At 36.3% G+C, this 26,591-nt stretch overlaps 1 protein-coding gene across 3 annotated transcripts in view; it reads left to right on the top strand.

Moving 5' to 3' along the window:
- Positions 1–26,591, top strand: part of arg (arginase) — a 273,733-nt gene that overhangs the window by 241,765 nt on the left and 5,377 nt on the right. For 2 of the 3 annotated variants that reach the window (XM_090395244.1, XM_090395243.1), the window contains exon 11: positions 15,709–16,885. In XM_090395244.1, the coding sequence (XP_090251370.1) occupies positions 15,709–15,836 (128 nt within the window). In that variant the 3' untranslated portion in view covers positions 15,837–16,885. Of the gene's footprint in view, positions 1–15,708; positions 16,886–20,565; positions 20,678–26,591 lie in introns of those variants that run through there. The other variant, XM_090395245.1, reaches the window with a different exon arrangement.

Here is a 26,591-nt window from a genome sequence, read left to right as displayed (position 1 = left end):
TATATTTTTTGTTGGATATGTCATTGTTTATATAATTTAAAAAAAAAAAAAAAAAACTATTTCGGAACATAATCCTACTTTTTCTATGTGATCTGAGACTCGCATAATGTGATTTATATAATGTGGCATTTCTGCGGAACCTAACATCTGCGTGATACAAGGGTTACCTGTACAAAGTTTTAAATGGTAAGTAATTCATTATTCCGCTAATCAGAATTCAATCACACCTCTCATTCCCTGAATGATAACAAGAGCAAGAGTGAATTTCAAGACCAGTATTCACCCCTGAGGGCAGGCTCAGGGTTTAGAGGTGCAAGAGGAGAGTGTGTTCCAAATACTGAGTAATCTGGATACTCGTAAAGCTGTGGGACTGGATGGTATTTCACCATGGGTTTTGAGAGAATATGCTAAAGAACTGACAGCTCTGTTGACCTGGCTCTTCATAAAAACATCAAATGGATTCAGAATTGGCTGTCTGATAAATATTAGAGAGTTGTGTATGGTGGGGCAATATCAAGGAAGTAGAACGTTACAAGTCAGGTTCCACAGGGTTCAGTACTGGGACCTGTATTGTTCAACCTTTATATCAGTGACATTGTCAATGGATTGTAAGGGGATATTCTGTTGCTTGTGGATGATGTGAAGCTGGGAAGGGTTATAAGTAATAGTGCAGATGTGGCAGCCCTGCAAGAGGATTTGAATAAAGTGGATAGATGGGCCAATGAATGGTGGTGTCGGTTTAATGCAGCAAAATGTCAAGTCTTGAAGTTTGGGATTCATCTTTGGGGGGATGCATACTCGATTGGAGGAAGAAGGGGAGACAAGAGATCTGGAGGTAATAATTGATAGAGAACTGAAATTTAGTGAACATATTGCAAAGGTGGTGAAGATAACCCAGAGGATTGCTGCAATACTGAGAAGGACGGTGATCTGCAGAGATAAGAGTTATCATTCTGTTGTATGAGACCCTGATCAGATCACACTTAGACTATTGTTCTCAAATTTGGTCCTCAGCATTTGAAGGGGATAAATTAACTGTGGAAATGGTACATAGGCAGATAACAAAGGTTGTTTCAGCAATGTACAATGTCAGTTTCGAGGATCGACTGAGGGAATGTGGACTGCAGAGTTTGGTGGATAGAAGAAGGAGAGGTGATATGATCGAGACCTTTAAACTGTTGAGAGGCAGTTACAAGGTGGACATTGGAGAGTTCTTTCACTTGGTGGAACAGCAGGAAGGAGCTGACAAGGGGCCATCCCTGTAAGTTACAAAAAGAAGCTGTGAGCAAGAGGCTGAGGAGTAGTTTCTTTACGTGGAGGGTGGTTGAACCGTTGGAATGCATTGCCTGAGAGCGTGAGTAAGAACGGTCAATGAGTTCAAGGAGTGGTATGATAAACTTTGTTTTCATAAGAACGACCTTCCACAATGAGTCTTTTGATTCCATGGAGGCCTGAATAATAATAATAATAACAATAAATTAATTAGTATTGTGCACGATTCTATAGTTATGGATACTCCACAGGTCTCATTATACAATAAAGCTTAGTCCTATAGCATTAATGATGTACTGTACATTTATAACTGTAATAGATGAGAATGTGATTAAATAAAAAAAATATTATGTTGAAACCAAGAAAGAGATGGCATGACACCAGAACAGACCACTTGGTCTAAAATCCATGTTAGGAAAAAGAAGATGATGTTAAATTATAAACATCTGTAGCATAGATAATGTCTGCTCTCCAACCAGTACTGGAACCTAGGAGAATGATTAGTGTATTTGTCTCAGGGTTCTATACTTAGACCATTACTATTTAATTTGTATGTTAATGATATAGGGAAAGGTTTAATGGGGGAGGAGGGGTATTCAGTTGTTTGTTGATGATACAAAACTGGAGAGGGCAGTAGTTGATGAAGGTGATGCAAATATCCTGCAGGTTGATTTTAATGAATTGGCATTTTGAGAGAATGATAATGATTGACAATTTAATGTAAAATTTACATTTTATATAAGGTTGTGTACTTCAGGATGAAAAAGTTACATATTGTGTATCACATTGTTGGTACTGAATTACAGAAACTTGAAGCTAGGGATTTTGAGTAATGGTGGACAGAAAGTTGAATTTAGAGGCAATATTGCAAGAGTTGGTAAAATAGCTCGGAGGATTACTTAGATGTTGAGAAACACATTAACAAGCAAAGATAGGGAGGTTATTATTCCTCTTTATAAGCCTATTCACATAGGCTTATAAAGAGCAACATCTTGATTACTGAGCACAGATTTGGTTACCTGGGTTTCTTGATCAGGAGGTAGTGGAGAGGATTAAGAGATGAGTGATTAAGTTAGTAACAGAGCTGTGGAAAACTCCCTTGAGAATAGATTATAGGTGTGCATGTGTGGATTCCAAAGTTTAGTTTATAAGTGAAAAAGAGAAACATGACAGATAGAGAGAAAAAGAGAACTAGATGTAACTCCCCCCCCCCCCGGAAGTTGTTTAAATATTTGGTTAGTAAGGGGGAGTGCAGACTAGATTTTTTGCTTAGAGAGTGGTGAGTGAGTGGAATGGATTGCAAGAATTAGTAGTCAGTGCCCTGACAGTGAATGAGTTTAAAGAGAGGTATGATAAGTATTGTGTGTATAAAGTTAGTGTATGCCTCTTCAAGCACAGATGTGTGTGTGTGAATGTCTTTAGGTGGCAGATCAATTTCATCACTGACATGAGACCACCACCCTACTTATTGGAGGCCAGAAGTGACTTGAAAAAGTTCCATGTTTAGTTTATGAAACAGGGTTCCAGATCTAATCCCAAGCCTACCCGTATACTACTGTATGATAAGTTTCCAATTATAAATTAGTACTTTATGAAATTTTTTAATGCTAATCCACCTAATCCTTGGGTGACATAAAAAAAATTAATCAGATAAAAATAAATTTTGTTAGTGTGCACAGAATGTCATGTGAATGATTCAGATGCATTGCTGCTATAAATGTAATTATAGCAGCCTCCTTTCTTTCATGCTTACACGGTGATCAGAATACATTTTGGAAAATTATGGAGACAACTACAGTTTTAGAGTAAAAAACTTTAGTTTAATATAAACCAAAATACACACTCGACATTTCGAACCTTCATATCAAGATCATTATCTGGAGCATACACAATACATACACAGAAACAAGCTACACTACAATCTACATGGTTTGCTAAAGTTACTGACCAACCGTTACAACAATTATTGGCCTGATCTCTGTTGAAAAACAAAAAAAAAAACCTTTACTACATCAAAGTTAGAGTCCCATCATCATTATTATTATTATTATCTATTAGGTTACAAAATTAAATTAGGCTGGAGAGCAACATGTATATGTATATATATATATATACGAGGGCTGTTCAATAAGTAATAAGACCAATTTTACTGTCTCGAAACCACTCATCACAATATTAATTTCTGTGGAATGAAGAAATGTTGCTGTCTGTATTAACAAAAGAGGTTGATAGACGGCATATATGGGCTGATGTGCCAGAGTGTCACGTGACTAAACGCAAGCTTGTTTCGGGCCGCCTACGAGCCACGACCAGTCGTCGAAATGGAAGCGTCCTTGGAACAGTATTATGCGATTAAATTTTGTGTGCGTTTGCAGAAATTGGCATCGGACACTTTTAACATGATACGTGAAGCCTTCCACGATGAAGCAATGTCTAGGGCAAGTGTTTTTCGCTGGCATAAAACTTTTAATGAAAGAAGGCGAAATGTGGAAGATCTTGAACGTGAGGGAAGACTTTCAACATCCATTACAGAGACAGTGATCAACACAGCAGTGATTATCATCAAGGAGGATCGCAGAATTACAGTACGCCAGCTGCATGTTGTCATGAATATTTCTGTGGGAATATTTCACTCAATCATGGCTGAACATTTGGGACTGAAACGTGTTTGCACCCGATGGATTCCCAAACTCTTGACACCAGAGCAACTGCAGCATCGAGTGGATGTGTGCACAGAATGGAAAGAAAGACTGGAACAAGAAGGTGACAACTTCTTAAAACGCATCATTACAGCAGATGAAGCTTGGTTGTATCACTATGACCCTACAATGAAACAACAAAGCAGTGAATGGAAGCATCAGTCTTCGCCTACCCCCAAGAAAGCAAAAACTGTAAAATCGGCTGGTGAAGTTATGACCATAATGTTTTTTTGACTACGAAGGCATTGTTTACTAACATGCTGTAGAACCCGGGAATACTGTAAATAGCTCATACTATGCAGATGTTTTACGGACAATGGTACAGCACGTCAAAAGGAAGCGTCCATTGCTGAAGAATGGCTTGTTATTGCACCACGATAATGCAAGGCCACATATTGCTGGAGGTGTAGTGGACGTTTTGCAGAAGAACAACATAGATATCTTACCACACCCTCCATACAGTCCTGATCTCACACCGTGCGATTTCTGGCTGTTTCCTCAGCTCAAGAAACCACTAAGAGGCCGCCATTTCGAAAGCAACAAAGCATGTGTAAAAGCTGCGTAGGCGGTTTTGAAAGAACTCTCAAAAAACGGACTTTCACGTGTGTTTAAGAAGTGGACGCAACATTGGGACAAATGCATCGCGTCTTACGGTAGTTACTTCGAAAAAAACCATGTAAATGATGATGATTAAAGGTAATCTGTTTTCTGTATAAATATAGTCATAACTTATTGAACAGCCTCTGTATATTAAAAAAAAAAAAATTATACATATAAATTTCAACCAATTTGTATGGGATAGTTTCCAATAAAAGCTGAAATTGCTTAAAGTCCTAAAGTATGCTAGTTACTAAGTAGGCTGAATATGTGCCATCCAAATTCATGGAATTTTTATACCTTCATTATTGTTGAGATTAGGGTGGTTAATCAGAATTTCACAGGCTTCTTTAAATTTTCTTTTATACCAGGTTTTTGTATCATGTAAAGAGCAGGTACTTTTCCAATCAGTTTGGTGTAGGGTGTTGAAAGCGTGATCTGAGAGGCCTGCTTCACCAAAATTGTTATATTTAATGTGTTTTTTGTGTTCTTTTTTAAGTGTAGGGATTGTATACGTTCAGTTTCATTCATATAAGGTAAGTTACAGGTTCAGTAGATGCAATGAACTCCAGGATGTGTCAGTGGGAGGAGAGGATCCTTAGAGGTGTTGAATATGTTTTTTAATTTTATAGGTGGTTTAAAAGTGGCATTGAGATTATAATGGTGTAGGAGTCTATTGATTTTTTCTGATAACCCTTTATCTTTGTATGGGATGGCTATGGTTTTACTGTAATCTATATTCTTTTTTAATGAAGTTTTATGAAGAACTTTATTAATAGTATTTTTGTTATAGCCATTATTTATAAACGTGTTGCTAATAATTTTTAATTCTTGTTTAAGTGCTTGTTGATTAGAGCAAATTATTATAGCCCTGTTTTTAAGGGTGTTAATGACTCCAAATTTTTGCGATGGGTGGTGATATGAGTTAGCATGTATATATTGGCCAGTATGTGTAGGTTTGCAGTTCACCATGAAAGATAGACTGCTTGAGGGAAGACATGTGACCAGTGTATCCAAGAACGGGAGCAAGTTCTGATTTTCAATTTCGATAGTAAATTGAATGCGTTTATGTTGTTTGTTCAGGTGGCTAAGGAATGTGTTTAATGTTTGTCGACCATGTGGTCAGGTAACGAAAACATCGTTAACATATCTAAGCCACACTGTAGATTTTAGAGTAAAGGAATCAACAGCACTTTGCTCAAAAGCTTCCATATAAAACTTAAGGCCAAATTTCATGTTCTAAAACAATGGCAAAATTTAAATGCCAATCATATGCATCCAACCAATCAGGATATCTCTTCTCCATTAACTGCTCCAACAGTGAACAACAAACAAGTGAGAGAAGGAGCAGCCAACCGCCTGCAAGCAATAGTCATATGATCAGCTTATCAAGCCACACCTTAAATAACAGTCGACTTGCACTACTTGATAAAGGCCTTAGCTTCGCAGTAGCAGTTAGAAATATGTCGAAGTCAAGTAAGGAGGAAATCAAGATATTTAAAGGCAAGCTGTCTCCGTTTTGTGACTTTGGGATCTCTTTTTGTTAGTAGATCATCGATTTGATCTACGGGATTTCACATTTACATTCTAGGACCAACCTTTTAAACTTTAAATTTTGATAATTGATAGACATGGACATGGAAAATCTGATAGATGAGACAAAGTTTGATAGGAGTTTATTAGGAATTTATCTGCTTGGGTGAGGTGTTTAGCAGTAAGTGGCTGGGAAAAGTAAAACTCTATGACATGTTTCCCCCCCCCTCCCACCAAATTTGTCACGTATGACAGTCTGGATAATGTGACGGCAGTAGACATCAGACAGCGAAGCTCGGGTCAATCACTAGATCCTGAGGATGCAAATATTCCAAAGCAATGCCCACCATATATTGGATACAGCTGACATAGAAGAAGAAGAATTCCAAACCGTTAAAACTAAAAAGTGGAAAATTTCCATTACTAAAGAACTACCCAAAACAGTAGAAATGGAGACTGATATTAATACAAATAGTAAAGAAAGAATACCCCCAGTCATCCTAAGGGATAAAAATCATTGGACATCAGTTGTTACTTCACTATGAACTCTAGAAATATCATTCACGAAAGCCACTGATACAGAAGAAGTATTGCTATTTTCACTATTCAAGTTTCACTATTGAGTGCTTATTTGCACTCAATAGTGAAAAGAACCTTAAAGTTGTACTCAGAGGAGTAACAGAGTCCGTTACAACAGATGAAGTGCAAGAAGATCTCCAAAATAAAGGTTTCAGTCCTATAAAAGTCAGCCGAATGCAAAGAGCTGATAATACTCTACATTCAATATCCTCTAATATTAGTAGGGATAAGGAAACACCAGAAACACATCTACGATCTTCAAACTGTTTGTGATTTAGTCATAAAAACTGAATCGCTAAAACATAAACAAACAACGACGCAATATCATTGCTGTCAAAAGTTTGGCCACTCACAATGCTGCTGCAAAGTAGATTGCCAATGTGTTAAATGTGGTGGCAAACACGCAACCAATGAATACCAAAAACCCCGCACACAACCAGCAAAGTGTGCAAATTGCGGAAGCCCACACCCCGCAAACTATAGGGGCTGTATAGCATTTCCTCAACTCCAAACCAACAAACCTATACAAGAACGCACATCCTCCCATCAAACCACAATCTCCACAATGGATGGAAGGACGTATGCTGAAGTTACAAGACCAACCTACCTAAAAGACCCAAACCAAACAATCACAGGAAATCAAGAAACCTATCCTACAGAACATAACAAACCACATAGGAGAAATGCTTGCTAAACTCCAGCAAACCAACCCAACTCAAGAAGCTAAGGATATCATCTTAAGACGCACTCAATCACTGCTTGTTGAAATCCTCAATGAATAAGACAAATAGAAAACCTAAATCATTACAGATTGTCAGGTGGAATATGCAAATGGAATATTAAACAAAATGCAGGACCTACAGGAGCTTGCAGCAGAAACCCAAGCAGATATTATCCTTATAAATGAATCAACCTTCATTCAAGTGACAAGGTCAGAATCAACAATTATAGCATATACCGTACAGACAGATCCTATGCAAGAGGAGGAGGCACTGCCATCTTTGTCAAAAGAAATATAAAGCATAATACAATAGCCAAACCCCAAACAGAACACATGGAAACCACAGGAATAGAAATACATATGGAAAATACAAGCAGTATCAGGATATTTCCAGCCTACAACCCCCCAAATAAAAAACTCCTAGATTCAGATCTGGATGAAATACTAAGCACAGGTAAAGCAGTAATCATAGCTGGTGATTTTAATGCCAAACATTCCACGTGGAACAGCAGAAACTCAAATATCAATGGCAGACTACTGAATTCATATACCACTACAAGAAACATAACAGTAATAGGACCCACAGAACCCACACACTATGGAGCAACCGGCCATCCAGATGTACTTGATATAGCAATACTAAAAAACATTGCGCACAGCTATCAAATACAAGCAGTTAACGACTTAAGTTCTGATCACAACCCCCCATCATTTTGCAATTAGGAACCATACAAGATTTAATGGAAAACACCACCACCTTTATAAATTGGAAACAACTTCCCTCAACCCTCTAGAAAAACCTTGACCCAGTGCTACATATAACAACCACTGACGATATAGAAAAAGCAGTGAGAAAACCTTTCAAAAACAATTACTAACAGCAATATCACAAGTAACAAATATAACCAAGTGTGCCCCACCAAATAAACTCCCAGAGGATATAAAACGTCTTATCAGTGAGAAAAACAGATTAAGAAGACAATACCACAGAACAATGGATCCTGCAGATAAGCAGGCAGTTAACAGAGCAACAAACCAGATTCGACATGCTCTAAAGGACCACTGAAACCCACTTTGGAATAACAGAATACATCACCTAAACACACCGGATCAGTTATTGTGGAGAATAATCAGATCACTTCATTCGAAGAGTTACACACTTCCTCCAATTCAAGGTGAATACAGAGTTGCATACAATGACGAAGAAGAAGCATTTGTAGAAGTTTAGAAAAACAATGTAGCTCCAATTATACCAATATCGATATAAACTTCATAAGACAAATCCACACACAAGTATGTAAAATTACTCAAAATGCCTCATTCCAAACCAACAACAAACCCGTATCTCCAACAGAAATATATGAGATTATAAGAAAGCTAAACAACAAAAAGGCTCCAGGTCCGGATGGAATAACAAACAAAGCACTTATACTAATCCCCCAAAAAAGGGGTTATGCATCTGGTAGCCATCACTAATGCCATCCTTTGGCTAAATTATTTTCCAGAGCGATGGAAGTTTGCGGATGTCTTCCTAATTCCAAAAGCTGAGAAAAATATACAATTTCCTCAGAATTATAAACTGATCAGCCTTCTTTCATGTGTAGGCAAAATAGCCGAACGCACTATACTCACACAGATTCAAGAGGCAACAGATAACAACCAAGTCATACAAGATGAGCAATTCGGCTTTAGGAAATATCACTCCAAAATGCTCCAAATTTATAGAGTCGTTGAATACATCACACAAGGCTTTGAATGGCACCAACATGCTGGCTCAGTCTTCCCGGACATAACACAGGCATTTGACAGAGTGTGGCACAATGGTCTAATTTTTAAACTACACAAAGTTGGAATCCCATTATCACTAGTTCTTCTTATTAAGTCATATCTGAATAACAGAAAATTTAAAATAAAACTCAATCGAATCTGATCCACAGAGAGGAGAGTCACGGCTGGAGTCCCTCAAGGCTCTATGCTGCCCCCCCCCCCTACTCTTTCCCATATGCATAGCAGATCTTCCCAAGTTGTCCCCATCCATCACTGCTCTTTATGCCGATCACACAATTATCATAGCCAGATCTCTTCGTCCACATCTAGCCTCAAGCAAGCTACAGAGAGCAGTTCATGAATTAGAGAATTAGTACAAAAAATGGCATACTGCTATCAATCTCAGGAAAAAGCTCTGCTGTACTTTTCAACAGACATAAAGCAGAACCAAACACAAATGTACAAATGTTTGGAAAAGTCATCCCTTGGCACAACTCTACCAAGTATCTAGGAGTTCATCTGGATAAGTGCCTAAATTTCAAGACACATAAATAGTATTTCCACCAAAGCAAGTCAGACTATTGCACAGCTATATCCACTTTTGAATGGGAACAGCTTCCTAAACATAGACAACAAAATTATCCTCTACAAATCGGTGATAAGACTTCAGATAACATATGCCTCACCAATTTGAGGACACACATCTAAACAGAACATCCTTAGATTGCAAACAATACAGAACAAATGCCTTAGAATGGCATTTAATGTCCCTTGGTTCATCAGAAACCTGCAATTACACCGAGAAGCCAACCTTCCCGATATCAAGACCTACACGACAGGCATTGCAGAACAATTCTTTACAATTACAGATAATCACCCAAATCAACATTCGACAAGCAGCAGACTACAAACCCTCAGATCATTTCAAATATAAAAACAAATCCTCCATCGCTAGAGAAAGCTAATACAGCTTACAATGCTCACAATGAGCAGGTAAATTACCCACAATAATGCCCTCACACTCAAGCTAAAATCAGATGAAGGGATGAAGAGTCAAGGCTCGGTCCATCTCCCAAAGAAGTTCCAAGCACTTAGAACTGTTAATAAACTGGATTTTATATACCACATAGAAAGAGTCTCTTCCTATTAATATAGCTGATAAAATTCGGTTAGAAACCAGCAATGTTCTGAATAAAAAGAAAACCTTGTATATCAATCTTACAAAAACAGAACTAGCAGCAATCAAGTCATTAAAAGCTAATCAAGATATAACAAAATTGGACAAAAGTAATGCCACTGTCATCCTTGACAGGTCAACTTACATCCATCAGATGAATCAACTAGTCTCTGATAACAGCACCTATCAGCTTGTAAACTATAATCCAACTAACAGAATAAAGAAAAAAATGAGAAATTACTTAAGTTTGTCACCTCTTGGCTGTCAGACACTATTACAAAACTTATATCCCACTATGCCTGTTCTCCCAGAATATATGGCCAAGAAATTAGTGCCAACACTCAAGGAGTTGGTAGGTCATTCCCCCTCCTATATAAAGAACACACAACACTTTATAAAAAATTAAAAACATAACACTCGGCAAAGATGATTTATTAGTCAGTTTTGACTTTTCTGCCCTTTTCACTAATGTCCCAATCAGTGACACAGTTCTCCTACGGAACAAATTTCCGCCCGACATTACTGCCCTCTTTGTCCACGTACTACGTTCCAGTTACTTCTTGTGGCAAAATAAATTTTACCTACAAAAAGAAGGTACGGCTATGGGCTCACCACTATCTCCCCCCCCCCATTGCTAACTAATATGGAAGCTTTTGAGCAATGTGCTCTTAATTCCTTTACTCTAAAACCTACAGTGTGGCTTAGATATGTTGACGATGTTTTCGTTATCTGACCACACGGTCGACAAACATTAAACACATTCCTTAGCCACCTGAACAAACAACATAAACGCATACAATTTACTATCGAAATTGAAAATCAGAACTCGCTCCCGTTCTTGGATACACTGGTCACATGTCTTCCCTCAAGCAGTCTATCCTTCACGGTGAACTGCAAACCTACACATACTGGCCAATATATACATGCTAACTCATATCACCACCCATCGCAAAAATTTGGAGTCATTAACACCCTTAAAAACAGGGCTATAATAATTTGCTCTAATCAACAAGCACTTAAACAAGAATTAAAAATTATTAGCAACACGTTTATAAATAATGGCTATAACAAAAATACTATTAATAAAGTTCTTCATAAAACTTCATCAAAAAAGAATATAGATTACAGTAAAACCATAGCCATCCCATACAAAGATAAAGGGTTATCAGAAAAAATTAATAGACTCCTACACCATTATAATCTCAATGCCACTTTTAAACCACCTATAAAATTAAAAAACATATTCAACACCTCTAAGGATCCTCTCCTCCCACTGACACATCCTGGAGTTCATTGCATCTACTGAACCTGTAACTTACCTTATATGAATGAAACTGAACGTATACAATCCCTACACTTAAAAAAGAACACAAAAAACACATTAAATATAACAATTTTGGTGAAGCAGGCCTCTCAGATCACGCTTTCAACACCCTACACCAAACTGATTGGAAAAGTACCTGCTCTTTACATGATACAAAAACCTGGTATGAAAGAAAATTTAAAGAAGCCTGTGAAATTCTGATTAACCACCCTAATCTCAACAATAATGAAGGTATAAAAATTCCATGAATTTGGATGGCACATATTCAGCCTACTTAGTAACTAGCATACTTTAGGACCTTAAGCAATTTCAGTTTTTATTGGAAAATATTCCATACCAATTGGTTGAAATCAGCTAAAAAAAAAAATCAGCTAATGTCTTTTTGTTTTTCTGTAGGGAGTAGGCGAGGCCGTTTTTAAGCCCTATCGAACTTTTGGAGACTGTGTGGGCAGTTCAATCTCGACTGGTAGCCAATCAGAGATAGCTGGCTCAAGGCTATCACTAATTAATCGGCACACAGTGAAGAAGGCGGCTAGTAAGTGCCGCTATCTGGTGGTCCCTAATACAATATATTTAATGTCTGAAAATAGTGTGGGTTCGACAGCCGATTTTCTTGAGTTTACGGTCTGAAAAATCCAAGTTTCCAGAAGAAAAATCCACTAGCCCTTGCCAGAGACCGACTAACTCTGGAACCGGTCGAGAAAAGATTTAGAAAAAGTTCCTCTAGTTGGCGACTAGATTCGAATGGTTTTCGTCGTACGGTCAAGCGCTGTAGAGTGCAAATGCCACTTCTACATAGCTAATTTTTTTTTTTTTTATTATATACAGGGTGTTCGGGATAAATTTGACATATTTATAATTAATTATATTTTTCCGTAAGTTACATGTATTAACACACACTTCTCTTCATTTAAAAGTTTGGACCCTTCTTCATTCATATACAAGATGTCAGAAAGGATGGATAGCTGGAACCCACCTGAATCATGGAAGAGAATAACTTGTATCATGATGATTCGTGCCCACCATCAAAATAAGGATATTACGACTGCTGCCCAATGCTCCCTGAATACAGTAAAAACAATCAGGCATGAACTAGAGACTTGCAATGGTGACTACGAGGATGTAGCAAGAAGAAAGATCCCTAGCAGACGATCTGATTGTGTTCGTACAGCAGAATTCCTCGCAAATCTGCAGGAACAGGTGTTGAAGAACCCTGGCATTGGAATTCGGGCTTTGTTCGTGGAGTTGCTAACTGTAGTCAAGCCCTGGATAACAAGGGTAGGCAATGGTAGGCCGTATGTATGGCAGCAGGATTCGGCCCCTTGCCACACCTCTGGGAAAAGTCAAAAATGGTTGTCTGAAAATTTCTACGACTTCACCAGTCCAAATGTTTGGCCTCCAAACTCCTCAGACCTTAACCCCATGGATTATTTTGTATGGGGCGCAGTTGAAAAAGACACCAATCGCACTTCCAGTAATACAAAAGCCCAGTTAATGGATAAAATTAAAACAGTTTTTGCGGCCCTTCCCAGGGAGACTGTAGCATCAGCTTGTTCGAGGTTCCGAAGCAGAATTGAAGCTGTGATCGATGCTAATGGTGGTTATTTTGAGTAAATCTTGTTGATAGTATTGTAATTAACTCTGCCTATAATGTTTTTTTGTCAATTCATTAAATTTAATAGATACAAAGAAGATTTTCTTTTTCCTTACGAAACTGTCAAATTTATCCCGAACACCCTGTATATAAATATGTTGCTCTCCAGCCCAATTTAATTTTGGAACCTAATAGATAATAATAATAATAATAATAATAATAATAATAGGACTCTAGCTTTGATGTGGTAAAGGTTTTTTTTTTTTTTTTATCCACCAGAGGTCAGGGCAATAATTGTTGAAACGGTTGCTCAGTAATTTTAGCAAACCATGTAGCTTGTAGTGTAGTTTGTTTCTGTGTATATATTGTGTATGCTCCAGTTGATGACCTCGATATGAAGTCGAAACATCAAGTGTGTATTTTGGTTTATATTAAACTAAAGTGTTTTACTCTAACACGGTAGTTGTCATCATAATTTTCCAAAATGAATTATTGCAACAGTGTATCTGTTTATCATTTCTTTAGCAACCCTTTTTTTTTTTTTAAGTTTATCATTTTGGATATACAGGAAACCTCGTATAATGCGGTACTTATACAACGCGGTTCCGATATAACACAGTCTACAAACTGTAGTAACCTTTATCTTTTCATATATTTTTTACTGCGCGACTTAAAAATCAAATTTTATCTTCGTTAAATTTTCATCTGCTTGTATCGTGCATGTAGTTATAAGTAGCGAATTTATATTAGGGAAAAATATCCTTTAGCATGCATGTACGTCAATTGTTTACCGTATAAAGTGTCTGTTGTTGAAAATTGTCTTCGTTTTCTCCCAGAAAAGTGCATTAAAAATCACAAATGTGTTAATCTCAAGCCGAGCACTTTATTTTCTGGTGTGTACATAATTAATATGTAATGCTATTTTTATTTTAAAAAAATATTTTTCTAGTAATGGCCACTAATACTGCAACGAAAGGGAAAAAACAACATTGAAAAGAAACTCCATTTCTCTGGAAGAGAAAATTAAAATTTTCCTACGAAATGGCTCAACAAGTCCACCCTACCTGTTTATTGGCGGGCCAGCGAAAAGGCACGGGTTACAGCTAGCATGTTTGAAAAATTGGAATCGAGTGTTTTGTACCCGATGTAGAAATTTACATACACAAAAAAAGAATATCGATTTCAGAATTCTACTTTTAAAATTTTACCAGGCCACCCAACAAATTTAAGCCATCTGAATATTTAAATAACTTTTTTTTTTGCTGCCTAATACTACTACTTCACTTATTCAACCACTGAACCAAGGAATAATATCAATATTAAGTCATATTATATTCGTCGAACATTCCAATTAATTTCAGAAAAAATGGAATCTAATCCAAACATGGCACTGCCTTAAGCGTGGAAAAAGTTTTCCATTGAATCGTGTGAAAATTATTTCTCTGTCCATTAAGGAATTACAACCCCTACATTGAATGTTTGCTGGAAAAAAATATGGCCTGACACTGCTCCGGAACAAAATCTCGTACCGCCAGTGGATGCCGAGCTAAGTCGTATAATAAACCTCGCACACATTTTTGGCAGAGAGGGCTTTTGCGATATGGCTGTAAACAAAATTAGCGAATTAATTGATGGGGAAATAGATTTAAATGAGGAGGAACTGGTGCAATTAATAAATGACATCGAAACAAATGGCAGGTAAAAGTTCTGCCAAAGATTCTAATTGTGATGAATCCATTAAAGAATTCAGTTTAAAGAAATTAGCAGAAGGACTGGACTTGGCAAGAAAGTTAGGAAGTTATTTTTATGGATAATGATCCCTCATTGGAGCGCTCTGGAAAATTCACAAGACATTTGGATATTTGTTTAGCTCCATATTATGAACTTTATAAAATACTGCAGCATAGTGGTAACCAAGGTCTTATTACTGACCTCTTGATAACTAAACGAGTCGAAGTATGCAATGAGAATTATACAAATGATGTCCAAGAGATTTCAAGTGATGACATCGTCCGGCCACTCGTAAATAAAGACCATCAACAAAATGTTCGTTTTGAAGACAGTGATGACGATTATGCACTTTATTTTATATTATCTAAAACATTTATGCATTATGGGCAATGAAGTTTACGTAGAATTTGTATTTTTATAAGTTTATACTATGTATTTGTTTCACAGTTTATACGTATCCTTAACTTACATGAATTACCTGAATTAAATAAAAAAAAAAATATTTTTATTGGATACGTCATTGTTGTTTATATGATTTAAAAAAAATGACTTCGGAACATAACCCTTATTTTTCTATGTGATCTGCGTCTCGCATAACACGATTTATATAACGCGGCATTTCTATGGAACTTAACATCTGCGTTATACGAGGGTTACCTGTATTATTATTTTTTTATCAGTTAATGACATTTTTTTTTGTTTCTTGTTTAATAGGACTACTAAGGGGCCTTGATGTAGTAGAAGTTAATCCTTTATTAGGCACAGAGAATGATGTGAAAAAAACTACTGATATTGTTTTTCGTGTTATCAGATCTTTCTTTGGAAATAACAGAACTGTTTAGAAAGTGTTTCAAAATAGAAATATTTTCAGTATAAAATTATGTTCCTATCAGCGTATTTTCATATTTGGAGTTGTACGTAAATAAAATCTATGAATACGTTATTTATAAATACTGTATATCTACATCATTTAAATAACAATGTCACCAAATTTCTACTTATTCCTTTTTTACAGTTTAGGGTCAAAATATTGTTATTAATTGTAATAAATTATAGAAGAAATAAGTTGAAGTTATCTCGGCTTTTTTAAATTGTTAATCATGTTTTCGTTTTAAAAAGTGTAATATATATGCATATATATATTCAAACTTATAAACTTTTTTTTTGTTGGAAGAATTATACATAGTTCTAAATTTAGTCCTATATAATATAATTATGCTGTGTGACATCTTACAGAATATTTCTAAGGATTAAATAAAAGCATAATTTATTGAATTTTAATGTCATAAATTTTCTGTGAAGTTCACCCCAAAATTATTATGAAACAAGAATTGTATACTTGGGATGTGATCTATCATACGAAGAAGAAAAAGACATAGACACTAAAATATCAAACTTTGTCAAAGTAAATGGCATAATAAACAGTATATTTAAGCCATCCCTGGTACAAAAACACACTAGAATCAGACTATATAATGTCTTGTCAAAACCAACTCTACTATACAGAAGCGAAACATGGACCATGAAAAGGAAAGATGAAAAACGAATTCAAACAGCAGAAATGAAGTTCCTCAGAAAAACAGCTGGATATACCAAGTGGGACCACAAAACAAATGAAGAAATCTTACAATCCCTAAAAATCAAACCAATTAATTACTACATAAGACAGTATAAACAAAAATGGCTAGAACATTTAAATCGAATGGACAACAGCAGACTACCAAAAATATTATACAGATACAAAATAAGTGGAAAAAGAAGAATCGGAAGACCAAGAAAGAGATGGCATGAGACCGGAACAGGCCACATGGCCTATATTCCATGTTAGGAAGAAGAAGAAGAATTGTATAAATTGGAACAAAAAAAAGGTAATAAAAAGTTCTTAAAATCATTTTGTGTCATTGATAACATCATCCTTATGAACAACACTTTTTTGGCAATTAATTTAAATCAGTGTGAGACATAATTTATGGAAGGTTGGTTGATTGGTAGAGCCTCTGCTGCTAATGTCGCATACAAAAAGTTAAGCAAGTTTGAGTGCAGTTAGTAGTTGGAAGGGTATCAATCGTTCGATGCTATTGCCATACTCTCCCTCAATGAATCTTTGGACTCCCTGGAGGTGTCACATAATAATAATAATGATAATAATCACTTAAATTTGCTATTGTTAATGAAACAAGTTAAGGAATTACCCAACAGAAGAAATTAAATATATTTCAGATTAAGATAAAAAGGATCTAACTTAAAGAGAATCTATAATAATGATAATTTACAGACAATAATCATCTCTAACAGGTGTTAAAAATCTACTTAACTTTCCATGATGTTATTTTAAGATGTTTGAAACAAACCTTGAACTTGCATTATCATTTTATCTGAGGCATCTCCATGGTGTCAAAAGACTCATTGTGAAAAACCCACACTAACCGTTATTCACACAGTACCTATCATACATCCCCTTAAACTGATTCAATGTTGGAACGCTCACAGCCACCTCTGGCAATCCATTCCACTAATTCACCACTCTCCAAATAAAGAACCTAGACCATATACCCTTACTAACTACACCCATAGACAACTCCCAAGTGTGACCACTTGTTCTTCCATTGTATTGAAAAATTTCTTTTGTGTCAATCTTATAGAATCCCTTTAGTAACGTATGTCTCTATCAAATCGCCTCTTCTCTGTCTGACAGTTAAACTCGGCAACACACACACACCTCCAATCTATCCTCTGGTGGTAGGTCTGGGAACATCTCACAGACCTGCCACCAGCTTAGTCACTTGTTTCTGACTCCTCTACTCTCCACCACCTCCAGTCTGCTAGAAATGCATGCGACCAAATCTGTGCACAGTAGTCAACATGTGGCTGAATTATAGCCTTATAAAGAGAGATAATAACCTCCCTATCTTTGTCAATGTGTTCTTCAACATCCAAGCAATCTTCTCAGCTATTTTGCCAACTCTTGCAATATGTTGCAATGTTGCCCTGTATAGGACATCATATTCCTGCACCCATTCCTGACTTTTAGTCAACTTTTCCAGTACTTTAGTTACCACTCCAGAGATACTATTTGATCTGTAATTTACTACTTCTGTCTTGGAGCCACCTTTATGTAATCAAACTATCTTATCCTTTCCATTCCCTTGAAATCTTGCTAGAGCTGAGACTTAGATTACACACCTTCATCAGAGGCATTGCCAGTTCTCTTGCATATTTTCATAGCACATGAGCCAACATACTGTCCAGGCCCACTGATCTATTCACATTGATATTTTTAAATATTGAGTACCTCCAGTTCATCTACCTCAATTCTCACACGAGTTGCTGTCACATTAGTAACTGCAAAATCATAATTTAGTTTCTTCTGCTTCTGTCACTTTCCTACCATCAACATTCTGTAAAGTTATATTTCTATAATCATTCTTACTCTTACTCCTTTCATAGCAAAAAAACAAACAAAAAAAACTGATTTTCTCTAGCCTGCTTAGCTAATTTTTCCCCTAAAATCTTCTTTAGCTTTCCTTGACATACTAATTACCCTTCATGCTTGTACTTTATATTGCTCACAGGCATGCTGATCACTTTTTTTTTTAGCTCCTGCTTTATATTGCTACCCATCTAATACTCAGTTGACCCAGTATGCACTCTGATGTTGTCTCACTCCTTGACTGCTTCCTATGACATTACATGAAATGAATGAGATAATAACCTCTCTATCTTTGTCAATGTGTTCTTCAACATTCAAGTAATTCTTCCTTCTAATCCATATTCCCATAGTTGAAGTCTCCCACGATAATTGCTCGGCCTGCACTCATTGTGTTAATCTACTAATGCATGTCATACACATCTTCTTCTAGATTCTTAGGTCTATAGCAGCAAGCAATGATATATTTTGTCCTTATGCCATGGCATTGCTCCAAGTTGCCTCCTAAGTTTTTCATAATCACCAGCTTCATATTTTTTGCATAAACCTTTCTTGACTGAAATTTCCACAAGTCAATCAACCTCCCAGGAGAAAGCTGCATGGTCACTTTCCCTGATCGGAGGTAGATTTGCTACTGTAGTTATAGATAGAACTACAGTAGCAACTAGCCTGCTTAGTTAACTAAAGAGTGTGTTGGATGCTATTACCAGATCCAACACACTCAAACCCCCCTGATTCACTCCATCATGTGCTGTTTCAGGTAATTATCCCTTATTAGATAAAAAATGTTTTGTTTCCATTTTACCATGTACCCTTTCTTCCTTCTAATCTATATCCCCATAGTTGAAGTCTCCCATGATAATTGCTCGGCCTGCACTCATTGTGTTAATCTACTAATGCATGTTATGCACATCTTCTTCTAGACTCTCAGGTCTATAGCTGCAACCAGCGATATATTTTGTCCTATTGGCTTCTGTGTAACAATAGCCTCAAAATGAACCATTGTCCTCAGATCTGCAAACTTTCTTTACTCCTGTTTTTGTTTGTAATTCTTCAGATGTCATTATATAATACTCCTCCTATAATATATTCTCTGAAAATACAATATTCATTACATTCTATTCCTGTAACTACATCATTCTCTGTCAATCAGATCTTGCTAATGCCAATACTTTTTGGCTAGATTGAGCTGATCATTGCCAAAAAATTCTCTCCTTTATTTCTGATACTTCAGGCATTCATGTACATGCATTTCGACATCCCCTTGGATCCAAAGTTAACCTTACATAATGTCATTACCTGCCCATTCAGATTCAAAACCTGGGAAATTGCACTTATCTCTTCACAATCATTTCTGGACTCATACTTTTGTATCCTAGCTTTGGTTATTTCCACACAGTCATTCCTGCACTCACACTCATTTGTCTCAGAGGTGGCTAGACATATGTTTGATTGCTTCCTGCCTTTTGCACTTTCATATTCTCATTGAACAACACTTTCTCCAAGTTTCTAACTCTAAAACCATTTTAGTGCAATCCATCAGGCATATACAGGTCCTTTTGTCCATCAAACTCACTGCATATATCTATAAACTTCACAAAATTTCTTCTGCACAATCTTCTCATTGACTCATTAGCAATCATGGCCATTCTTCTCATTTCTGTCCTGTTATACTAAAACTAAACTGACAGTCTCTACTTTTTTACTTTTCACTTTTGTTTCTTCCAACAACTCATTCTTTATCCTCTTCTTGCATATTTTTTACCATTCAAATTATTTGTGCATGCCAAGACAATCAACTCATTCACTTCTTTCTTCTGCAGACTTAGTTTCACTAATACCATTTATCTTCCCACCTGGGAAACATGTGAGATTATTGTATGCGTATCATGAAATACAAAGTATTGTATGTGTATCATGAAATACACATACAATACTTTTTTTCTCCCAAATTATTTTGTTAAAAACATGATCAGTGTACCTCGGTTTCAGTTATTATAGCAAAAGTTGTGTGATTTAAAATAGTAGATGCATATATTGAATATATTAAAAATTATGTATATAGTTTTATTGTTCTTAATTCTATTATTATATTGTTACAGATATATCAGAATATTCTCTGTAATTTTTTTGCTTTTTTGTAGTATTCTTGAGTCACAAGAAATCTACTACTTTCACATTAAAAAGAGTGAATTTTGTTTTGATTGCAATATGCTGCATCAAATCTAAATGATGTTATCTTCAGTTGTGCTTCTCGTGAGTTGTTTTTTAATTATTTACACATAAAGTTTATATATGTAAATAATGCAATAAAAAAGATTTTTATTGCCATACAAAGAAGAAATTGGAGAAAAAATTATTTAGAAAGCAATTTGAACTATCTGGAACTTGGAAATCTTGAACATCTTGCAAGTGTCAGAAAAAAAAAGAAAAAAAAAATCATAATTTTTTTTATAAATGATTGACCACAGACATATCAAAATCTCTTTTAGGTTTCTTAATCTCTGTATTTCACACATTTCTCATAATGTTGGGTCAACATGGGTAAACATATCCCCAAGATCATACAGTGAAAGAGAAATGAAATGATAAGGGAAATTTTCTTCTTTAAATCAGTGTTCAGCAGTATATTACTGCTGAAGATGATTTAAGAAAAGGGACCAAACAGTTAAGCAAGAAATCTTAACAAATTTGATTTTTATAAAAAAATTGTGTCAGAATATATTGTTATCGAATTATACTTATAGGATAAATGAGGTAAGAATAGAGTTTGTTGCCTTGATTAATATGTTGGGACCTCATATTGTAGGCATTAGTGACACCTGACTATCAGAAGCATACTAACTGGAATCAAGTGCAAAGGGTATAGTATTTTTATAAAGGATAAAAATAATAGGAGAGGAGAGGGCGTGTTGCTAATATCAGGTGACTCGAATCCAGTTAGAGTTGAGACTTATGACTACAATACTAGTGACAGTTCTTCATGTGGCAGGGAGTTGGAAGCCATCTAGTATGAGGTGGGAGTCTAACAAGATCAAATACGTAGAGTGGGTAGTGTTACAGACTTAGTGAATCAGTTGCTAGTGATGAAGAAATGCATTACCAAATAAAGGCAATAAGTGTGAAAAGGGTGAACATAATGTGGGGAATTTAATTATCCAAACATTGATTGGGTAGCTGTGAAATTGCATGAGAAGAATGCAACTGAATTTATTCAGCTGCTGAGAGAACTTCCTCAAGCAGCATGTGACAGAAGGAACTCCTGTTCAAAGAGTGTTAGATCTGAAAATAGAGAGTGAGAAAGGGTTTCATTTAAAGACGAAACTATTCTGCTTCCAGTTAGTGACAGCGATCGTGTGGTACTCGCTTGGGGACTAGCTAAGTTTAAGAATGTTCCATACAAAGCAGCAAATTATGACTGGGAAGTATATCAACAGTGCTTGGTAGATGTTTAAAAATTACTTAAATACTTATTTATATGGACTTTTTTAATTGAAGGTGAGTTAGCCGATCTCATACGGAGGTAGGGTTGCCACCTGTAATGAATTAGACGGGACATCCCGAATTTTAAGAAAATTTGCAGCTCCCGAATTACACCTAAGTGGGACAACTTATATATTTAAAATACATCATCATCATTAAATTCCTGCCATGTACCTACCCTCAAGGGGTGTACAGGATATGACAGTACTACATGAAAAAAATTACATCATTACTAACTTCCTATCTACAATTTTCCTCCAAATCAGTCTGTTACTTGTCAAGACTCCAACATTATCAGATCTTATATTTCTTTCGTCTAAGGCACTTTGTACCGTATCAATCCACCTATATCTTGGTCTTCCTCTGGGTTATTTTGCTGCCAACCTGGCAGAGAACACTTGTTTTGCTAATCTTTCTTCGCCCATTCTGTTTAAGTGACCATACCACCTGAGATTAGCTCTGCTAATGCATTCCTAGATGCTGACAATGTCAAGTTCTTTCCTAATATCCTCGTTTTTAATATGATATTGCCATTGATGCCATCTGTTCACGCCTCTAATCTTTCTCAGGACTCTCATATCTGCGGTCTCTAGTCGTTGGTCAAATGTTTTACTTCTGACCCAGCTCTCAGATCCATAAGTTAAAACTGGTTTGAACACTGTCTTCTATACAGCTAATTTAGTGTTCTGACTAATTTCTCTCTTATTCCATATGAATTTATTCAATTGACTTCCCACCATACCAGCTTTGCAGATTCTGTTGTCTATTTCTATATTTAATTTACCATCTTCAGTAAAAATCATGCCTAAGTAGCTGAAATGTTTCACTTGTTCCATGGGTTCTCCATTCACAACACAGTTGACATTTTCAATGATTCTGCCTATTTTCATTGTCTTTGTCTTTTTATTGCTGACCTTCATACCATATCTATTACAACAGCTATTCAATTTAGTCAGAGAATCTTGTAGACTTGTAGCGGATTTATTTAGAAGTATAATATCATCCGCATAAAGCAAAGAGCTGACATTAACATCTCCATTTTTTTTTTTTTTTTTTTAATACAAATTTAAAATACAAATATTATTAAATCACTAATACCGGTACCAATGTATTCAATCTTTTAATTTTTTATAAGGTTAGAATTACATATTCAACTTTGGCTTTTTCATTTTATACATTTAGAGGAGAGGAAGACTTTCATATTCGATAAGTGTGTCCCTCTTTGGACTTACCGAAAGGTGGCAGCTCTATACGGAGGTAGCAGGGTTTATTCATCCTGCATACAGACAAATCAGCCCTTCAGAACACATGCAATTTACGTGATGAGTCTTCGGACTCCTTGGAGGTGTCATGAATAATAATAATAATAATAATAATTAAATGATGTGATATCAGAATGTGTCCCTAGAGTTCAAAGAATAAATAGAGTAGGAGTGAAATGGATGTTTAATGTAATTAAGCAAGAGATTTATAAGAAATAGTTGATGTGGAAGGAATACTGTGCATAAGGATGATGTCAGTTATGATTACTGGAAGCAGCAGGCCAGAAGAGTTGCAAGTGTTGTACCGAAAGCTAAGTTAGAGTATGAAAAGAAACTGGCTCTACAAGTTAAAGACAACACAAAAGAATTATATTGCTATGCTGCAAGTAAAAGAAAGAATGAATTTAAAAGAATAACTGCTGAATGCAGGTGACTGATGCAGAAGAGATATTTAAACTAATGAGTAACCATTTTGCTAAATGCTGTCAATTGGTATATGCAACATTAAACTCAGTGTGACCTCTTCACTGTATGAAGAAATTCATATGTATGAGGAGTAAGTACTAGAGCTGTTGCCCAATCTGCAATAGGAACTGAGCAGGATATTATTATTATTATTATTATTCAGGCCTCCATGGAGTCAAAAGACTCATCGTGGGGGGTCCTTCCTAAGAACATAAAGTCTGTCAAGACTCATCGAGGGGAGGTTCCCCCATAAGAAACACAGAGTCTATCATACCACTCCTTAAACTCACTGACTGTTCTCGCCCTCACCACTCTATCAGGTAATGCATTCCACGGCTCAACCACCCTCCATGCAAAGAAACCACTCCTCACCCTCTTGCTCACAGTTTCCTTTCGTAACTTCCAGGGGTGGCCTCTTGTCATCACTCCTTCCCGCTGTTCAACCAAGTGAAAGAACTCCCCAGTGAAATCCTCTGTGTTACCTTCACCACCTTTGCAATACGTCCCCTAAACTTCAGGTTTCTATCAATCATCAACCCCAGATCTCTTGTCTCCCCAACTTCCTCCAGTATAACTCCTCCCATAGAGTATGCAGCATCCCATCGATGTTTCCCAAACCTCAAGACCTTACATTTTGCTGCATTAAACTGATACCCCCATTCATTTGCCCATCTATCCAGCTTATTCAAATCCTCTTGCAGGGCTACCACATCTGCACTATTACTAATAATCCTTCCCAGCTTCGCATCATCATCAAACAACTGAATATCTCCTTGCAATCCACTTGCAATGGCATTGATATAAAGGTTAAACAATATAGGTCCTAGTACTGAGCCCTGTGGGCTCAGTACTAGGACCATACACAATACACACAATCCACCATACACAACTCTCTGATACCTATCAGACAGCCAATCCTGAATCCAGTTGACCAATCTGACATCCAGACCCATGTGTTGCAACTTAAATATCAGCTTATCATGTGGCACCCTGTCAAATGCCTTTGCTAAGTCTAAGAAAATTGCAGTATATGCCTTTCCCTCATCTAATTTTCTTGTAACTTTATTATAAAAGGCTAGCATATTGCTAAAACAAGAGTGCCCTTTCACATATCAGCATGGATACTAAAAGATGTCATATATGGGGGGGGGGGGGATTCTACACGATTCAAGGTAACCAGTGGTGTCCCTCAAGGATCAATCCTTGGTCCATTGTCATTCTCTATGTACACTAATGACATTGGGAAGGATTTGACAGTAACATATAGCTATTTGCTGATGATGCAAAGATAAGTATGATAATCAGGAATGCCGCCGATATGCAATACTTGTAGAGTGATTTGAATAGGCTGGAATTGTGGACATTTGAAAATGGCTGTCACTTCAATGTTAATATTTGTAAGGTCATGCACTTTGATGTGATTAGATATCAAATGTTGTATTATATTGGTGGGATTGTGCTAGAAGAAACTGATCAGACTAGGAATCTTGGAGTTTTAGTAAACAGGAAGTTGAATTTTAAGGATCCAATAGTAAAGATTGTAAATACAACTTGGAGAATAATTACAAACGAACCAAGACATGTAAAGATAAGCAATCGTTTTTCCTCTTTACAAGGCCTTGATAAGACCTCACTTGGACTATTGTGCATAGTCTAGTCTCATGGTTTTCATGATGATTCTCATAGAGTGGAGAGAGAGTGTCAAAAATGATATCAGGATTGTGTAATACTGAAAATATGTGGGCATTGAGAATTTGTAGGCTGCAGACACTAGCAAACAATAGAAAGAAGGGTGATATGATTGAGACAAACTTCTGAAAGGGTTATACAGAATTTCATTGGATGGAATTTTTTATTTTATGCAGGGTAGGGGAAGAATGTAAGGGCATTCTTGGAAGTTGAGAATGAATGCTGTCAAGAAGGTGGGGGGGGGCTAGATTGTTTTGTTGTAGAGGGGTGCATGATTGGAATGAATTGCCGTTGGATGTTGTGTGTGTGTGCTAGCAGCGTGAATGAATTCAAAAACATATATGACAAAGATGCAAATACAGGTGCGAATGGTATAGCTTCCCTCGATTGGTTCCTGACTCCCAGAGGTCTCTATTAATAATAATAAAGTCTGCCTTGATATACATATTTCTCAAATTCTTTGGATATTTAAACATTAAATCTTAGATTATTTTTTTTTTTAATCAGCTTATAAAAATGCATATAAAGTCATTCAGAAAAAAAAGAAAGAACAAGAAATACACACACACACACATTTGTTGCCCAGTATTATATAATGAATTCCAATATTAATTGAACAACGGTGAAAGCTTTTTTTAAAAGTTCCTATCCTGTACAATAAATATAGACATTCTTGAAAGAACTCATTGAAGGACCTACACCTGTTATTGAATTCATTCATACTACCTGCACTCATCTCATCCAATATGGAAGTGAAATCTGGACAATCAAACGAAGATTAATAACAGCAGAAATGAAGTTTATGAGAAAAACTGCAAAGTATACTCTATTTGTTCGCAAAAGAAACAAAAAAATTATGAAAGAATTAAACCAAGAATAAGTAGTAAAAAAATAAACATAAATGGATGGAACACGTTCAAAGATTGAAAATAGAAAGATTACCAAAACAAGCCTTAAAGTACAAGTCATTATTATTATTATTATTCATGCCTCCATGGAGTCAAAAGACTCATCATGGGAGGTCCTTCCTAAGAAACACAAAGTCTATCAAGACTCATCGAGGGGAGGTCCCCCCCCTAAGAAACACAAAGTCTATCATACCACTTCTTGAACTCATTGACCGTTCTCGCTCTCACCACTCCATCAGGCAATGAATTCCATGATTCAACCACCCTCCATGCAAAGAAACAACTCCTCACCCTCTTGCTCACAATTTCCTTATTTTATAAGGAAATTCATAACAACCAAGCGAAAGAACTCCCCAGTGTCAA

The sequence above is a fragment of the Typopeltis vanoorti genome, chromosome 7 (assembly GCF_054136105.1).
Source record: "Typopeltis vanoorti isolate ZY-2024b chromosome 7, IOZ_Tvanoo_1.0, whole genome shotgun sequence".
Classification (NCBI taxonomy): Eukaryota; Metazoa; Arthropoda; class Arachnida; order Uropygi; family Thelyphonidae; genus Typopeltis; species Typopeltis vanoorti.
The sequence above is the reverse complement of the archived record's forward strand: the minus strand, read 5'-3'. Positions and strand labels throughout refer to the sequence as shown.